This window comes from Gopherus flavomarginatus, chromosome 11 (assembly GCF_025201925.1).
Source record: "Gopherus flavomarginatus isolate rGopFla2 chromosome 11, rGopFla2.mat.asm, whole genome shotgun sequence".
NCBI lineage: Eukaryota > Metazoa > Chordata > Testudines > Testudinidae > Gopherus > Gopherus flavomarginatus.
Genome location: NC_066627.1, coordinates 42,397,588 through 42,416,915, shown reverse-complemented (window position 1 = coordinate 42,416,915; position 19,328 = coordinate 42,397,588). Strand labels below are relative to the sequence as shown.

Below are 19,328 nucleotides of genomic sequence, written 5' to 3'. Positions count from 1 at the left end.
TTCCTCCCATCCCCACCCTCCTCATTTTTCAATCTCTGGGAATCTGGCAATGGGCCAGGTGACTGACTTCAGGGATGGGGGGTGTTCACTGTGATTGGGGGTAGAACTATCCAAGGCCAATATGCCACAGATATCAACTAACGCGTGTGTCATAAGGAATGGAATCCTCCTAACAAAAACCTGCTATGGGATTGCACAGTAATTGCACTATGCTAGTGTTTAGGATGATTTATTCCTGCAGAACACAGGTGTATTTTTTCCTAAAGGCCGCAACCTTCCGTTTCAAAAATATACCCCAAACTCTTTCTCTCTCTCACACACACACACAGGCCTAATGAAATAACATTCCCATAGCTTCACATGCGGAGAAACCTGCCTCTTTGAAAACAGCATTTCCCTCATCCCTCACGATCTCCCACTGCTCCGGACCAACCTGTCTTTAGTCTCATGGCACAGCAAACTGTGGCGCTGTTGAGCATAGCAAAGGGCGGGTGCCTTTCAGCTATTGTCGCTCCAGCTCCCGCTGTTACTCTCTCCCTATCACTGAAGAGAGCAGAACTTGCTGGGGAGTAGAAGCTGTAGGTGGGCTGGGTGCAGTGTAAAGAGGAGTGGATGAGCTCCTGAAAGGAAGGAACATCTGGGGAATGAAGGGGATTGGGTGGAAATAGGCAGCCAAAGAGTAGCTGAGCCAAAACAGGAATCAAAGCGATCTGCAGCCACATTTTGAACCCGCCATGTTGGTGTGTATGTGAAATGAATAAAACCAAGTTCTGCCTGCCAGATCTTCACTCCACTCCACCACATGTATAATTCAAAACTGACTGTTTGCAAAAAGCTAGGGGGGAAGGGCAGAATAAGTGTGAGGCATTAATTTAATGCTTGTGAAAGGTGCTAGCTTGACAGCCATGGAGATTGAAATCCTCTGTTTATTCTCAGAATTGGAACAGCATGTCTGGCACTAGTGAAACTTCCATACACTGCCCTGTCAGAGTGCCTCAGTCCCCTCCCTGTCCCCCTTCCCCTGAAGGGTCAGCCCTAAGTCTGGAAGGGATTTTAGCCTCCCAGGCCAAGTCAATCCCAGATCTTTCAGAGTGGTTATCGATTGTGATATTAATGTCAAGAGCACTAGAAGGATATTCAGTGCTTTACAGCAAAACGCAAAGACCCTGAGATTACAGTCTAGCTCAGTGGTTCTCAACCTGTGGCCCACAGGCCATATGTGGCTAGGGTTGCCAGTCATCCAGTTTTTGACCAGAACAACCAGTTGAAAAGGGACCCTGGCGGCTCCGGTCAACACTGCCAACTGGGCCATTAAAAGTCCAGTCAGTGGTGCAGCGGGGGCCCAGGGCTAAGGCAAGATCCCTGCCTGCCCTAGCTCTGTGTGGCTCCCCAAAGCAGTTGCCAGGTCCCTGCAGCCCCTAGACCAGGGGTAGGCAACCTATGGCACGGGTGCCGAAGGTGCCACACGAGCTGATTTTCAGTGGCACTCAGACTGCCTGGGTCCTGGCTACCGGTCTGGGGGGCTCCGCATTTTAATTTAATTTTAAATGAAGCTTCTTAAACATTTTAAAAGTCTTATTTACTTTACATACAACAGTAGTTTAGTTATATATTATAGACTTATAGAAAGAGACCTTCTAAAAATGTTAACATGTATTACCGGCACGCAAAACCTTAAATTAGAGTGAATAAATGAAGATTCGGCACACCACTTCTGAAAGGTTGCCGATCCCTGCCCCAGATGCATGGGTGACCAGGGAGGCTCTGTGCGCTACCCCCGCCCCGAGGGCCGGCTCCGCAGCTCCCATTGGCCAGGAACTGGTCTAACTAGATCAAAGGGGTGGGAAGATATACAGTCTGAAAGCATAAGGCCCTGTGTCCACACTTGGTGAGGATCAGTACAGGAAAGCTTCAGGCAAGAAGAGGGCTTTAAGGAGCAGAGGGGATAAGCCCAGCAACACAGGATGTGGGAGGCCGCTGCTTCAAGCTTAAGATATGAAAAATTCTATGCAGAAACTGTGAGAAAGAGACAAGGGACTTTACAAACATAGAACAAAAAGATGGTCCCTGTTACAGTCAGGGGTGCTGGAACAATTTTTACAGTGGGGGGTGCTGAGAGCCATTGAACCAAACTGTAAACCTTGAATATAATGGAAACCACTTCAAGCCAGGGGGTGCGGTAGCACCCCCAGTTCCAACAACTATGGTTATAGTCTGAATAGAAGACAAGAGTCAACAGATGGATATAAACAGATGAAGGAGTGTAGGGAAACAATGATACAATATTGGTGAGTATTATTGGCAGTGGTCTCTGCACACTAGCAGCCTAACCATGTAGTTACGTTGTCCAGCTTTACAAGGAAAATCACTGAACGTGATGCCTATAATTTAGAGGGGCCCATAAAGCTTTAGAAGCTTTGCAATAAGTGTTGCTGTGAGATTATGTACTCTAAACAGAGTTTGCTAAAGAAGAGGCTCTCATGCCGTGACTGAGATGCTAAAAGTGTAAACTGGATAAAGCTGAGTCTGAATCCAGAGACCAAAAACTACTTTGGAAATCTTAGTTTCTTGGGCAGGGATTACAAAAGTCCTAACTATAAACATATCTCATATCCATTTGTTTTCCTATACTATTACAACATCAGTGCACCAATATGAGAGGGATCAGCAAATTTTTATGTCTTTCACCCCCCCCCCCACAACGACAAAGGTCAAAATCAAGGCATGAGAAATTAATTTCTGTCTCGCAGGGTCTCATAATCATGTTATTGCAAAGTTGCAAACAGATGCAGCTCAAACAGCTTCCAGCAATGGGAAGGAGAAAAAAGAGTTAGAGTAAATACTAATTTTAAGTAATGGATTTGAACAAGTACAGATCTTTTTTTAAATCAACAAACAAAAACGGCCCTACTTGGTTTAAATAATGTAGGGGATGGAAATTCCTTGTCCCTCAAATGAGAAAAAAACTCACAACTAACAGCACTGTTTATTGCAGTAAAATCAGGTGCAATTTACACTACAATAATTGCATATGCAAATTAGGCACACCTTGCTCATGCACAATTGCTCACATGAAATAACATGAAACTGGGCCCTAAAAATCTAGCCAATGTGTGCGACATAAAAGATAGCAATGATATAATCCAATTATAAAGTGATAATTTATTATATTTAATAAATCTGTCTTAATTTGAAACATGCCTGTTTTGAAAGGGAACATTTGTTCAGAATCCATGCATTCAAAATTTTTCAATTTTTGTGGTTAGGAATTTACAAAAAAGAACTGTTCAACTTATATTTTAGCTTGTTTTTTCTCAACAATTTCTAACTGAAGATAACAAAAAGAAAAGAAAAACAAAAAAGGACAGTCTCCAATCAGTCAAAAGGAACTAGTGGATTCCAGAAAGGCTTATCTAGTGTTTTGCCTGCAGTTTTACCAGTAGGTATGACCATAATCCATGATCTCTTCTTTATTTACTTTTAATAGCTTGTGAGGTTTATTCTCCTTTAATCTTTCTGTTTCTGTCATACAATCTACATTAGGATACACACATGCAGATGGGTAACATGATCCTTGCTGAGCATACCCAGGCAAAACTCCCACAGACTTGTTTGCAGTGTGGTTGTAGCTGTGTTAGTCCCAGGATATTAGAGAGATATAGTCGGTGGGGTAGTATCTTTTGATGGACCAACTTCTGTTGGTGAGAGAGAGAAGCTTTTGAGCTACAGAGAGCTCTTCTTCAGCTCTATATGCGTCTGATGAAGTGGGCATTCACCCACGAAAGCTTATGCTCCAATACATCTGTTAGTCTTTAAGGTGCCACAGGACTCTTTGTTGCTTTTTACACCCACCCTGTCTCTCTAATAGACTCAAATGAGCATATGAATAGGGTCTGCCGAAACCTGATACAGGTAAATGCAATGCAGTGGCAAATCTTCCATACACAAATAGCCATCTTTATACCAAAACAAAACCCAGTAAGAAGTAAAGAGAGCCATTAGAAGAATAAATAATAATAAAGCATTTTGAAGCTGACCTAAGTCAGTAGTGAATTAAGGTGATTAATCTCTGGTGGGTATTAGTGGCCTACTGTAGGTAGAATCAGTGGCTGTTGTCAGTCTGACACCTAGTGTCTCACTCCACAACAAGCGGATGACAGTTTCAGCAGAGACCAAAGCCTGAATATGCATGGAAAGCGAATACCCAACTACCCTTTCTCAGCCCTAGAGGTGGGTTCCATCCTGCCAACTCAGGAGCGCATAATTTAATAGGAAAACTGGCTGGAGCTGTCTGCCGAGCACACATCGTACTCTTACATGGCAGTCAAAATCTGAAATATCTGATTCATTAATATTGTTGGATTCAGTATGTGTGTCCGTTATTCAGTGACAAGAATGTTTCACTATGTGAGATGCTGCTCACCTCATCCTCTGCCAACCCATCCTGAAAACTAAGAGGGCAGACCACTGGGCTATGTTTGCACTCTTCCAGCCCTGGAGGAGATATCTGGATAAGTACAGAAGTTCAGAACTGGGCAGCCAGCACAGAAATATTAGGCCAAATTCTGCCTTTACCTGTACCCATCCAATCCATAAATTCATATTTTAAAGTATGAAGGACCATTAGATAATCTAGTCTGACTTCCTGTATAACCACAAGACAGAATTTCATCCAGTTACTCCTGCACCAAGCCAGTAACTTGTGTTTGAATAATGCATAATCTTCCTGGATTTGAACGCTTCATGTAATGAAAAATATGAATTTGTCTAATATGAATTTGTCTGGTTTTAACTTCCAGCCATTGGTTCTTGTTATGTATTTCTCTGCTACATTAATAATCCTTTCAGTACCGTGTATTTTTTCTGCATGAAGGCACTTTTACATTGTAATCAAGTCACCTCTTGTTCTTTTACTGACATCATTGCAGTGACCCAGGCAAATTTAACCCATTCAGCTTATCTCCAATGACCTTAAATAACTCTGTCGGCAACACTATAAAATCTATTTATTGGACCACACATTGCTTTTGAATGCACATCTCAGCTCCCATCAAAAGATAAGGGGCCATTCAACTTTTTAAAGATGTAACCTAGAAAAGATTTTGGTTTCTTCTCTAAGTTATTTCATGAATAAATTTTATAATTGAGCCTATAAGTCAGTGGGTCTTGCCAAAAAGTAGTAGTTCCTTCTGTTGAGAGATTTTCAGTATCTTTAATTGCAGGAGCAAGATAAAATTAATCACTTAACAGAGAACACGGAATCATAAAGCAATTCAATCATTATTACTGAATAACAGATCGCCTCGGCATGTAGCATATACTAGCTCTTCATAATGGTTTTGCAATGTAACCTTTTGCCCACAAGGACATTAATTGCTACATCCTGCTGTGACTTTCATTTAGGACTCCCTCCTTTCTCTCTAAGGCTCTCACCATTTCCAACAAACAAGACAACAGTATCAAAATGACACCAGCATGCTCTGATGGCTGAAGTGACCCCAGTAGTTCACTGACAAGTCCAGACAGACACACGCTCTCACTCTCTTCACGTGGGGAGTCTCCAGGGTCAGAGCTTAGAAACATTGTAATTTTCTGCCTTCTGACACCTCCCTACTTGCTGATCTAAGATGCTTCTCACCACAGTTGGGAGCAGGGGAGGAAGGGGTAGGCAGTTAAGTGATAAAATCTGCTTTGGGTTGGCACTCTACCTCCAGCACTGTTTTTATGGAAATCTCAATCATCTCCCTAGGGCCAGAGAAGCCAAAACCAAAGTCTGTTTTAAATATGTTAATACAATGTTTAAAAGCATCTTCTGTGCAAAGAGGTAGGCAAAGAAATGAGGTTGGAGGAGGAAGGGAATTTGGCAGCATGGTATATAATAAGAAAGAGTAAAACAGGAGGAACTAAGGGCTGTGAGGGAGGAAGGATGTAATTCAAAGGGGATAATGATGGTGTGGGGAGGAAAGAAAATAGGGAGAGAGTGGAAGATGCTGCTGAGCCTAGATGGGAAATGAGTGGTGAGGAAGTAAGAGAAGAAAGGAAAAGAGGTGAGTAAGCAGAAGTTTCAGAAAACTATCCTTCTGGCCTCCTGCTCCTTTTACTTCCTAAGAGTAAATAATGCTCTTTCTAGGGATACCAAACCTACTTCGGATCAGCTTTCTTTGACAGCAAACTGTTTCGCTGTCAAATACTGTCTCAGCTGCATGCACTTAGCAACGGTGACAAAACAGGGCCACTTAGAAACACTACATATATAATGTTCTTATGGACGTTGTGGCTATTCCTATTCAGAAAGCGTAGGCTGAATTCTAGGGGATATTAAACTACTCACTGCAGGCCACATTCTACTCAGTCACATTCCTGATCAATCCAACTAACTTCAGGGGGCCTGGCTGCTCAGGGTGTACAGTCAGCACAGTGGTAGGGTGTCATAAACAGATAAGTAAGAGTTAATAGAACAAAAGTACTTCATGTTTCTTTTGCCTGTAAAGGGTTAACAAGATCAATGAGCCAGGCTGTCACCTGACCAGAAGACCAATCAGGGGACAGGATACTTTCAAATCTTGAAGGAGGGAAGTTTGTGTGTGTGCTGTTAGTTTTTGGTTGTTGTTCACTCTGGGGGCTCAGAGGGACCAGACGTGCAACCAGGTTTCTCTCCAAACTCCCTGATACAGGTTCTTATAAATTCAAAATAGTGAGTACTAGGTAGATAAAGCAAGTTAGGCTTATGTTTGTTTTCTTTATTTGCAAATGTGTATTTGGCTGGAAGGAGTTCAAATTTATATTTTGCTGAAAGGATTTTAATTTGTACTTGAATACTTAGGCTGTTAGGGTATTCCCAGTGTCTATAGCTGAAAGACCCTGTACTTATTCCATTTTAAATTTACAAAGATAATTTTTACTGTTTTTCTCTCTTTAATTAAAAGTTTCTTGTTTAAGAACCTGATTTTTTTTTATTCTGGTGTGAGACCCCAGGGGATGGGGTCTGGATCCACCAGGGAATTGGTGGGGAGAAAGGAGGGAGGGGGGAGAGAGAGGCTAATTTCTATCTGTGTTAGGATTACTGTCTCTCTCAGGGAGAATCTGGGAGGGGAAGAGAGAAAGAGGGGGGAAGGTGCATTTTCTTCTCTGTTTTAAGATTCAAGGAGTTTGAATCACAGTGATCTTCCAGGGTAACCCAGGGAGGGGAAGCCTGGGAGAGGCAACGGTGAGGGAAAGAGTTTACTTTCCTTGTGTTAAGATCCAGAGGGACTGGGTCTTGGGGGTCCCCGGGCAAGGTTTTGGGGGGACCAGAGCGTACCAGGCACTGGAATTCCTGGTTGGTGGCAGCGCTACAAGTACTAAGCTGGTAATTGAGCTTAGAGGAATTCATGCTGGTACCCCATCTTTTGGACGCTAGGGTTCAGAGTGGGGAATTATACCATGACATAGGGTCTATATGCCTGACACTAAAACCCAGCTGTGCTCTTGTTGCACTGGATGTGTGTATTTTCAAGAAGGGTCAATGTCTCCATGCACAGCCCTTCCATCTGCTCTCAGATATGCATCCCTGCTTCTGTAGAAGCTCCCTGGGTGTAGCTAAGCCAGTGGTGCCAAGTGTCATACATCTCTGATATATGCAGTGTTATAGCTGTGTCAGTCCCAGGATATTAGAGAGACAAGGTGGGTGAGGTAATGTATGTTATTGGACCAATTTCTGTTGGTGGGAGAGAGAAACTTTTGAGCTTACAGATAAAAGCAGAGCTCAGTGTAAGCCCAAAAGCTTGTCATTTTCACCACCAGAAATTGGTCCAATAACATATATTACCCCATCAATCTTTTGTCCTTCTCTGTCTCTCATGACATTCTCACATTCCTGCAGCCTAGCAGGAGCCTCAAGCATCTACCTTGGCTGAGAACAAAAGCTGTAGTTACTCCTTCTGTCCACCAAGGTCTGCAGGGACACCTGCTCTGCAGGCAGCCACCTCTCTGTCTCCCCTCTAGGTGTTCCTTCTGCTGGAGGAGGTCGGGAAAGGCTCAAGCAATAGGAGGTCTGCTAGCTGGGACAGAAGGTGAGTGGGTTCAGTACAGGCACCAAGCGCTCCTGCCAGAGTACAGCCAATCCCTGGGAGACTCCAGCCACCCAACCAACCCTTGGAGTAGCCAGCTAACATTCCCCCAAACTGTACTGTGCACCCCCTGATTCCAGCAACCCCAGCTCCCACTAATTCACACCCCTTCTAGCACCCACCCAAACTAGCTCCCACCCACGCCAGCTGCTAAGTTTTATGCAGCTTCATGGCCTACCCCTGTCACTGCATTTGGGACGCAGTATGCTGACCATAAACTCAAGTTTATGCTCAGATGCAAATATTTGAAAATGTTCATAACTCATTCATAAAACTTCATATCCAGCTGCATAAAACTTGACAGCTCTGCTAAAGTCAGAAATCAGCTCTCATACTGAAAGCCATAAGTGCTAGATCCGTACCCAGGGCAGTGTTGTGGGACTTCCTGGACATTTTAATACAAGCAGGAGAGCCTGATTTTCCCACTCCGTTATACCAATTTATATTGGAGGAACTCCTTGGACTTGAATGCAAATTCACTAGTTTTTACACCAGTGTAACACAGTGGAGAGCCAGTCCTTGAGTGAGTTTACTTTCTGGACAATTATGCAGTGAAAGTGTTTATGTTATTGTCACGGCAAAAGTCATCTTATCAAAAGATTGGTCTGTTTGAATCCTGTCTCATTACTGTAAATTGTCCTTCTCTACTTTGAAATGAAAACCGTATGATTGATTTACTGGTGAAATCCAGTCTTTCAAAAATAAGAGCTTGATCCTGAAAACCTACCCTGAATAATCCCATTGAGCTCAATGGCATTACTTGCATGAGTAATGACTGGAATCAGGTTCTGTTCAAACTATTTGACTAGGTTATTTTTTTTAACTGAAGCGTTTAAACATTTATACTTGTTTTAACGTGTCAATAGAGGCAAAGATTCAAATACTGATTTAAAAATAAGCACTCTAGGTTTAAATATTCCTCAGGATCAAGCCAAAACTCACACATGCACTGAGTTCACAATGAGGACTTCAGATTAGTGGATATTTTTAATTTATTCAGTTGAAAATAATATATCATCCAGACAAGAAGTTTAAGAAATATAGTATGAAAAGTGTAAATTTAAAAAAACCTACCCTGAAGGACTAGTAAATCAATGCAAATGAAGCATAATATGGGTGTTTACACTGAAATCATACACTTCCTAAAATTATTAATCAAATCCTTTAATTTTTAAAAATACAAACTTCTACCCTAAACCTTTCCTCCATTTGCTGCTCTCCTCACACGGGGAAAAAAGCTCAAGTGAAAAAAAAAATAGAATTCTCCTACTTCACTCTCCTACACTATCAGTGTTGCATGAATGTCCCTTAGAACTGAGTCAAATATGCATGTACTGTACTTGGTTTTGATTTGCTATGTCACTCACGGGTCCTTCTGAATTGATTTCAAATGGGCCAGGGTCAGTGTGCATCCAGGATTCATACAGCTGTGGCCAAAGACAGACAACGTCATGCATCACTAACGACTACCCTCTGACCAGGGTGGATAAAAATCAATTTTTTTTTAAATTTAAAAAAATCTGATGTTTTTAAATTTAAATTGGATTTTTTGATAAAAACGTTTTTTGGGGAAAAAAACCCTATCTAAAGATAGTTCTAATTAAGATATATCACAATGGAATAGGGATTATAAATTATAATTCTATAGTATGAGACAATATATTTATGTAATGTTTAAGAAAAGTTTTGTAAATGAGTTCCAATAGTTCATGGATTAGGGACCCAATTTTATGGGGTTCTAGGGGCTTCTGTATAGATTATTTAGGTTAATCTTTCTATCTACCCAATGGGACTCAGTGCTCAGTCTAGAAGATACCATCAGAAATGCTTAGTTTTGCCATTCTCAAACTGGATTTATGTCTCCAGAGGTAACATGCTTGTTAACAACAAAAAAAGTTTTAAAATAAATATATAGAGAGAGGTGAAAAATAACAAACCTCAACCCTATTGTCCCTCTGCAAATTTGTGTGCACAGAGTCAATCCTTTACCTCTCTCTAAAAGTGCAAAGTCTCAAAAAGTTCAATGAATAGAACATTGTTGGGAGCAGAATACATCTGGACAAGGAATGGAAGTCTGGAGATAAATGTGAAAAGGGAGAGACAGGCAATAGAAACAAAAGTGAAACTGTTTGAGCAGAATATTCCAGAAGTCTTCAGGTCTTTCTGAGTGTAGCCTGCACTGATTTGAGATCTACCATACCATTCTCTCACTAGAAGGGAAACCTTTAATGGCAGCAGGCCGTAAAAGAGACCCAGTGTGGGTCTCATCTATCTCTGAGTTGTGAAGAATATGTATTAAGGTTACAACAATCAACAAGAATGCACTTTTATGTAGAAATCCATGATTAAATCGAGTCTTCCTGACTAGGGTTAAATCAAATCCACCCTGCCTCTGACCAGAATTGATGGTAGGCTGAGGGCTCTGCACATGACTGATGAGAGCCGCAAACTGGCTTGGCAAGCACCCCACATCCATAAAAAGGTTGCTATATTCAAAGACAAAGGCTCAATCCTATTCCTGCTAGACTAAAAAGGGACTTTTGCCACTGACTTAAAGGGGTGCAGAATCTAACCCCAAAAAGTTCAAATCGGTTTTGGAACTCGTGGGGAAAACATTTACAATGAAGTTATTGGTTATTAAAAGTTTCACCAGTCAAGCCTTGGTTTAAATACGAGTGATAAATATTTAGCTAAAATTATTCCTAACTAAGCCCAGTGGTGGTGAAGTATGGAGTTTCAAGGACCGGGGTGACTGGTTACTGCACATTTACAGAGTTCATAAGACTTGTCAATTGACAGTGCTTCCAGCTGGAATTGGTTGGTGCATTCACAAAGGAAGTGGTGCTGGATACAGCCTGTAAGTCAGGACCCATTAGCTTCATTTATTTTTGCTGTTACTTGATTTTTCTCAGTGTTGTTATTCTGAACCAATTAAAGTCCTTGTAGTTAATTGAAAACACATGTTTAGATAAATTGCAGAAGTTCCCAAACTGTGGTCAGTGGACCAGTTGCTGGTGGTCAATGGAAAGCTGGATGGTCACAGGGGGATGACTCCTCTGCCTTGTTTCCAGCTTGTAATGTGCATTAAATGAAGCTAAAAATACATTAAATTCTTTCCTAATTACTTTTTCAAGGTACAATTGCTGTGGCTCCTCCAGGGATTTATCTGATTATTAGTAGGAGGCAGCCCATGAAACATTCCCCTTAGGCGACAGCTACACTATGAGCTAGGGCTGTGATTCCCCTGCTCGCATACACATACTCACACTAGTTCTCATTGAAGTAGTGCAAATAAAAATAACAGTGGAGGCATGACTTAGCTGTGCTAAGTTCAAAGCTGCCTGAAACTCATGAGTACATACCCAGCACAGCTAAGCCAGTCTCTGCTGTTGCTACCCATGCTACCATGGCTACACTGCTATTTATACTTGAGGTACTGTGAATATGTGTATGTGAGCAAGGGAATCACTAGTTCATAGCGTAGGCGTGACCTTAGAATATATTTAAGACCCTTGGACTTCTTGTTTCAGGCAGGAAATCAGAGCGCCCCCAGTCTAGATACAGGAGCCAAGGCTCATAAATTGAGGCTGTAGGCTCAGTGTTACTCTGTCCTGAACTAGGTCTTTCTGTTAATCCATCTAGGTATTGATCCTGCTGTTCAACATGCAAGCCCCTCCCAGCCTGACTTTTAGGACAGGGGTAGGCAACCTATGGCACACATGCCGAAGGTGGCATGCGAGCTGATTTTCAGTAGCACTCACACTGCCCAAGTCCTGGCCACCGCTCTGGGGGGATCTGCATTTTAATTTAATTTTAAATGAAGCTTCTTAAACATTTTAAAAACCTTATTTACTTTACATACAACAATAGTTTAGTTATATATTATAGACTTATAGAAAGAGACCTTCTAAAAACGTGAAAACGTATTACTGGCACGTGAAACTTTAAATTAGAGCGACTAAATGAAGACTCAGCACACCAATTCTGAAAGGTAGCCGACCCCTGTTCTAGTATGTGAGACATCACACTGCAAACATTAACCAAAACAAAGAAGGTAACAGAGAATTAAGTGCTGTGTGTAGTTAACAGTAACTTCAGACAAGTGTCTGATACTCTGTTTAATTTATCAGCAGGCATAATCCTAACGGGACAATATATGTTGTAAGATGTTCTCCACCACTTCCTTGATACGTTTGTCAGCACCTCAACAAAGTGATGAGAGATACTGTCAGAGGAAAGGTTTCAGAGTAGCAGTCGTGTTAGTCTGTATCAGCAAAAAGAACAGGAGTATTTGTGGCACTCTAGAGACTAACAAATATATTTGAGCATAAGCTTTCGTGGGCTACAGACTTCATTGGATGCACAGAATGGAACATACAGTAGGAAGATATTTATACATACAGAGAACATGAAAAGGTGGAAGTACCCATACCAACCATAAGAGGCTAATTAATTAAGAGAAGCTATTATCACCAGGGGAGAAAAACTTTGGAAGTGATAATCAAGATGGCCCATTTTGAACAGTTGACATGAAGGTGTGAGAATACTTTAACATGGGAAAATAGATTCAATTAGTGTAATAACCAAGCCATTCCCAGTCTCTGTTCAAACCTAAGTTAATGGTATCTAGTTTGCATATTAATTCAAGTTCAGCAGCTTCTCATTGGAGTCTTTTTGAAGCTTTTCTGTTGCAAAATTGCCACCTTAACGTCTGTCACTGAGTGATTAGAGAGGCTGAAGTGTACATTGGCCAAACCAGACAGTCTCTATGCAAAAGAATAAACAGACACAAATCTGACATCAGGAATCATAACATTCAAAAACCAGCAGGAGAACACTTCATGTTCTCTGTGTGTATAAATATCTTCACATCCAATGAAGTGAGCTGTAGCCCACGAAAGCTTATGCTCAAATAAATTTGTTAGTCTCTAAGGTGCCACAAGTATTCCTGTTCTTTTTGTCAGAGGAAAGACTGTGTTGAGGCACAGTATAGGAAAGCATAGTAGAAATTAGAATTATGCTGGAATTATGCCAGAATTTCAGGATGTGCGTGTCAGTGAAATGGATAATGTGCAGCTATGGACAGAAAAGAAAGTAAAAAAAATGTCTGCCTGAACAAATCTGCTCCCTGGGTGTATCTTAAGTTTTCTCTGCTTATTTAGTGACAAATGAGATTTTACTACACTTATACTTCCATTAGCTTTGCAAAGCTAGTGCAGTTGAGTTGAGGATTTTATTCTAGTTCAGGCATCAACAGAATTGTTAACTTAGGGCTTGATTCCCCCCTTGATTGCCCTTCCTCATGTGATAGTCCCTTCAATGGGATGACTCATATGAATTCTCCACAGCGGAGGGGGGTCATTAAATCCAGCACCAAGTTCCAAAAGCAGGATCTCAGCTAACTTGTTAAGAAGCATGAGCCAAGACTCCCAATTGAGTTGACAGGGCTGGCACTGAGAAAAGCCATCTTGTTACAGGTTAATTTAGCAGATTTTCCCTGGGGTCACTGAGAGACGACAAACATGGAACCTCCAGAGAGTCACTCTTCAGAGCAGAACTTTAATATTTCTCTCTGTACAAAGGGCACGATGGGATAGTTCACTGGCTACAAACAACCCTTTCCATTTATTATTATTATGTAGAATCTGACCTCCAGAGCGCTAGGCACTTTGAGGGCAATCCCAAAGAGCGTGCAATCTAAAAATATGGCTGCTGCTGTCCTGCCTTCCTTTCACTGAGATATAAGCTCCTGGACAAGAGCTGCTATAAGTTTGGCGCACATTCACACACACTCAGTCCGGGGTCTCGTAACTGGTAAGATGGCCAAGTAGCAGCTGGGGGAGTCATGCAGGGGAGGGATGGCAGCAAGAACTTGGTGCACGGCTCTCTGTAGACTCTCCCCTCTTCTGGGCAGGGAGACTCAGCCCCCACAGCACACCATCCCTGAGGGGAACCCCTTCAACTGCAGTCTGCAAGGATCATCCTACAGCCCTCCTGTACCATTCCCAGGAGGGAAGGGAGAGCACCCTCAGCCCCTTACTTGCTCTGGTGTACTGGTTCCCAGCTCCCCCAGAAAAGGAATCTCCTTACTCCTCAGGGACACAGCATCTTCTCCCTCCCTGAAGGGGCCTCATTCACTCTAAGGGGCTGAGCCCAGCACCCAATTCCCAGGCTAGCTCACTCTGGGTGGCTGACCCGCTGTCCCCATGGAGGGGGAGGGGTCACTCCACTCCTTATCCCCTTCCTTTTCTCATCCTTCAAGGCTTGGAGATAGAACAGGAACTCATGTCAAGTGGCTACTCCCCAGCCATGGCCCCGTCCCACCATGTCTCTGGCTTACTCACTTTGGAGAGCCAGTCCCCATCTGCTCATTCCGGCCCAGCTCCAGCTCCCCTGGGATTGCCTGAACTCCAGGTGCTGCTCCTCCTGCCCCATCCCTGGGGGGGGCTCTCCCCGGGGTGCTGGTCCCCTATACCCAGGTGTCTCTCCCAAGGATGCTGCTCCCTCCTATCCCTGGGATCTCTCCCCCAGCTCTCCCTGGGGTGCTGGTCCCCCTGTACCCGGGTGTCTCTCCCAAGGATGCTGCTCTCTCTATCCCCGGGATCGCTCTCCCTGGGGTGCTGCTCCCCTTATACCAAGGGTCTCTCCCCCAGCTCTCCCAGGCATGCTGCTCCCCCCATTCCTGGAGGTCTCTCCCAAGCGTGCTGCTCCCCCTATCCCCACAATCTCTTCTCCCCAGGCCTCCCAGGCATGCTGCTCTTCCCACCATCCAGGATCTCTCCCTCCAGCTCTCTCAAGGGTGCTGCTCCCCCCTATACCTGGGATCTCTTCCCCCCAGCTCTCCCTGGGGTGCTGCTCCCCCTGTCCCCAGAGTCTCCCCCCCCCCCCAGCCTTCCCAGACATTCTGTGCCCCCCTTCCCTGGGAGCTCTCCCTCCAGCTCTCTCGGGGGTGCTGCTTACCCCCCGCCACTGCCAGGGTCTCTCTGGGGTGCTGCCCCCTATGCCCAGGGAGGTCTTGCTGGGGTGCCATCCCCCCATGCCTGGGGGGGTCTCTGAGGTGCCGCCCCCCCACACGCCCGTAGTCTCGCTGAGGTGCCACCACCCCCACGGCCGGGGTCTCGTGCTGAGGTGCTGCCCCCCACCATGCCCGGCGGTCTCTCTTGCTGAAGTGCTGCCCCCCACCACACCCGGGGTCTCTCTGAGGTGGCGTCTCTCTGAGGTGGCACCTCCCCACAGCTGGGGGGGTCTCGCTGGAGTGCCCCCCCCCACACCCAGGATCTCTCTGAGGTGCTACCCCCCCATGCCCGGAGTCTCGCTGAGGTACCACCACCCCCATGCTCGGGGGGGTCTCGCTGAGGTGCTGCCCCCCACCACGCCCGGGGGGGGTCTTGCTGGGGTGCCGCCCCCCACCACGCCCGGGGTCTCTCTGAGGTGGCACCCCTCCCACTGCTGGGGGGGTCTCGCTGGGGTGCCGCCCCCCCCAACCCGGGGTCTCTGAAGTGGCACCCCCCCACCAGGGGCGGCTCTAGACATTTCGCCGCCCCAAGCACGGTGGCATGCCGCGGGGGGGCGCTCTGCCGGCCGCCGGTCCCGCGGCTACAGTGGACCCCCCGCATGCGAGCAGCAGAGCGGGAGGTCCACCGGCAGGGCGACCCCTGCGGCAGGGCGCCCCAAGCACACACACGGCGTGCTAGGGCCTGGAGCCGCCCCTGTCCCCCAAGGCCAGGCTCCCGCTGGGGTGCCGCCCCCCCACGCCCGAGCTTTCTCTGAGATGCCGCCCCCCCCACGCCCGGGATCTCGCTGGGGTGCCGCCCCCCCACGCCCGGGGAGGTCTCCCTGAGATGCTGCCCCCCCCCACGCCCGGGATCTTTCTGAAGTGGCACCCCCCCCCCAAGCCCAGGCTCTCGCTGGGGTGCCGCCACCCCCCATGCCCGGGGGGTCTCCCTCAGGTGCTACCCCCCCACGCCCGGGATCTCGCTGGGGTGCCGCGCCTCCCCACACCCGGGGGGGGTCTCCCTGAGATGCTGCCCCCCCACGCCCGGGATCTCTCTGAGATGCTGCTCCCCCCACGCCCGGGATCTCTCTGAGATGCTGCTCCCCCCACGCCCGGGATCTCTCTGAGGTGCCGCCCCCCCCACGCCCGGGCTCTCGCTGGGGTGCCGCCCCTCCCCGCGCCCGGAGGGGTCTCGCCGGGGTGCCGCCCCCGCCGCACTCACTCGGGGGTGTTGATCCAGATGATGTCCAGGTGGCAGTAGTACACACACTCCTTGTCCTTGTAGGTGTAGCAAGTGCAGCGCTTGGCTCTGCGGCGCGGCGCTCCCGGGCCATCCGCCTTCCCTCCTCCGCCGGCCAGCAGCCCCCCTGCGGCGGCCCGGCCCGGGCTCTCCACCCCGGCCTGCTCCCGGAGCGCGGGAAACCTCGGGCCCCGGCCGCTGCCGCTCTCCGCGAGGGGCCGGGGGCGAGGCACGGGCAGCGAGAACCCTGCAGGGTGGGGAGAGAAGAAAGGCTGAGCCGCGGGGGAGCAGCCGCTTGGGGGGTCCCATCCCTCGACTCCGGCTCCCCCCCAGCGAGGGGCTTGTCCTTTCCAGTGGCGCCCCCCACCCTTGTCACCGGATTGCTTTTGCGGGGTGGCGAGGGGCTGAGTTTGGCTTGAATGCCCTGGCGGACGGTAGGTACGGAGGCAGCTCCCGGGTTCTCTGCCTGCTTTGGGGGGCCCCCAGGAGCAATGCACGAGCAGGGTGCAGCGTGCCCCTGGCCCAGGGTGGTACCCGAGGAGTTCGTGTTTCGGGTTAGGTTCGATTTGCAGGCGAGGATTAGTACGAGGAGGCCCAGTGCTTACAAGAGTTTAGTCTCTTTTCATGCAGCGTTCGTTTAGATTCGCTTTTTTTCTCCTTTAAACCCCACCTTAACCTACGGATTTGGGTTCCTACTTACTGACCACGCACCAGAAGCCGCTGGCGCTGCTGCCCGTGGGGGAGGCTGCTGCAGCCCCCAGCTTTGTGTGCCAACCAAGAAATTCCCTTTTACCTGCGCTCGAGGTCACTGTAAGTCCAAAGAGTAACAAGAATCCCAGCTCCATTAAATCCAAATGGCAAAACTTGTCAACGGCCGGCAAAGGTGGAGTGAGGCGGGGGATGACTTTGTTCCAGGAGAAATCGCTCCAGGTTGGAGGCAGGGGAAATCCTAGGTCTCGCGGCAAACGCTGCTCCCAGCAATCAGCTCCCACACGGAGGTGTGATCAGTGCTTCTGGCTTGTTAGGGGTTTTCTCTTCCCCCCCGTGCAGTATTAGTCCTGAGGGGGAGAGGGCTGTCAAAAGAAGAAAAGATGCATTGCTGCACTTTTCCCATACACCCCCAATCCAATTAGAAACTGGAGCTGCTGTTTTAAAGCTCCAGTTGCCTCCCACAAAACGACAGCTGACTGCTCAGTGTATATGGATGTTGAGGGTTGCTATCACTTACCCCCTCGTGCTCGTGGTTGCCCATGTCTTGTAGCCTTACACAGGTAGAGAAAGGGAGGAGGCACAAGGTGCTGCCTGAACACCCTCCCCCGATGTTATTAACTTACTATGTGGCTCTTAATCCATCGCTCTCAAGAGAGCTGGTCGGTATCGGCTCAGAGGGGTCGGCTGTTTTTTGTGGTCAAAGCACTAGATTGTGACTCAGATTTGTGCTCAATTATTTTTTGTTTCTGCCACTGACTTCCTGTGTGATCTTGGGCAAGTCGTTTAGGTCCTAGATCCACCAAGTACTTAGGCAGCTAAATCTTGGATTTAAGCAGCTAAATCCAGTCCCATGTGATCCACAAAACTCCCACTGAATTCTATAGGTACTTAAACTCACTCAGTGGCTAAATTTTCAGGATAAAAATTCGCTAGGTGCCTATTTTTCTGCCTCAGCATAAGAACTGCTGCCTCACTCAAGGTGTCCAGATGCCTATTTCCTTCGCTTGTGCCAAAATGATTCACAAAACGTGGGAAGACAGGCATTCATCTTTTTAAGCTGCGTGCAGCCCCCAATCTGGTAGGCATAGGCTGTCTACCTCATCGGGTACCAGTCAAAATCCAGCTGGAGGAAGAGAAGGTGGTGCTTGTTCCCCTTATAACTTCTAGCTCTGGCAAAGAGGGGAAATTGAATTTAGGTCTCCCACATCCCTGGTGAGTGCTCTAACCACAGGACTCAAAGGTATAAGGTGAACACCTCCTCTGCAGGTGCCTAACTCATTCCTGTAAGAAACACCTTGTGCACCTAGCCACCTGATTCCAGCCATCAGTGCATTCCCTAAGCCCTCTTTCATGGGGGAGGGGGAACCCTACAGAAAATTATGCTCACTTTCTGGTATTTCATGAGAGCACTTTTCCCTTTCCTGAGGAAAATAAATAATTCTCCTTCCCTACCTCCTCCCACCCCCAAAAAATCAACCTCTGGTGTGTGTTATTCAGTAGCCACACTTTATATAAAAGCTCAGTTAAATGTCATGTTCCATTAATTAAGAAACTCAGTATTATTACCTTGTTGCCTGTTTTTAAAGATGTAAAAATTAGGCGGAGAGTGTAAATACTATTTTCCTGTCTAACGGTACAAAGAGACATCATGTTTCTGAAAGTGACCACACTTTATGACATGTACTTATAAAATACCAGAAGCAGGAGAGTGAACAGGCACTAAGCCCAAAGGCAGGCTGAAAAGACAGAATCACTGTGAGTTCTTAGAATTATTAGTTAAATCAGAGTTTCTAGTAACGGTGAGCCTCAAAGAAGCTCAAGTCACTAGCATTACACTGAAGTTTGGCCCTGATCCAGCAAAGTATGTGCTTAACTGTAAAGATGAGAGTATTCTCATAGTTTTCAATACTCTCCACTGCTTAAAGTTAAGCATATGCCTTATAACTTTTAGCCCAGTGGTTAGATTACTTGCCTGGCACCGGACCATTCAAAGGTAGAGTGGCTCGTTAACACCTCTGCAGTCATAGGACAAAAAGAGGGGATTCATGAATTAGATTGTTATAACCCAGTGTGTTGAATGGTCCCACTTAATATGTGCTAACTACTTATGCTAAACAATCTATTCCACCTTGCATTTTGCTATGATGCTGGGAGTTCCTTTTCCAAATGTCATGAAAAGCTCTGTATGGTTCAAAACCTTGCCTCTGTCACCACATCAGTTGCTCAAGTTAAAGATATTATCTCATCCACCTTGTCTCTGTAATATCCTGGAACC

At 46.3% G+C, this 19,328-nt stretch overlaps 1 protein-coding gene across 2 annotated transcripts in view; it reads right to left on the bottom strand.

Moving 5' to 3' along the window:
- The window catches only part of EDN3 (endothelin 3), a 36,555-nt gene extending 19,063 nt beyond the window's left edge, over positions 1-17,492 (bottom strand). For both annotated transcript variants that reach the window (XM_050917826.1, XM_050917827.1), the window contains exons 1-2: positions 17,136-17,492; positions 16,325-16,589 (exon numbers count right to left, since the gene is read on the bottom strand). In XM_050917826.1, coding sequence (XP_050773783.1) covers positions 16,325-16,589; positions 17,136-17,187 — 317 coding nt within the window. In that variant the 5' untranslated portion in view covers positions 17,188-17,492. The remainder of the gene's footprint in view (positions 1-16,324; positions 16,590-17,135) is intronic.
- Positions 17,493-19,328: the final 1,836 nt, after the last annotated feature.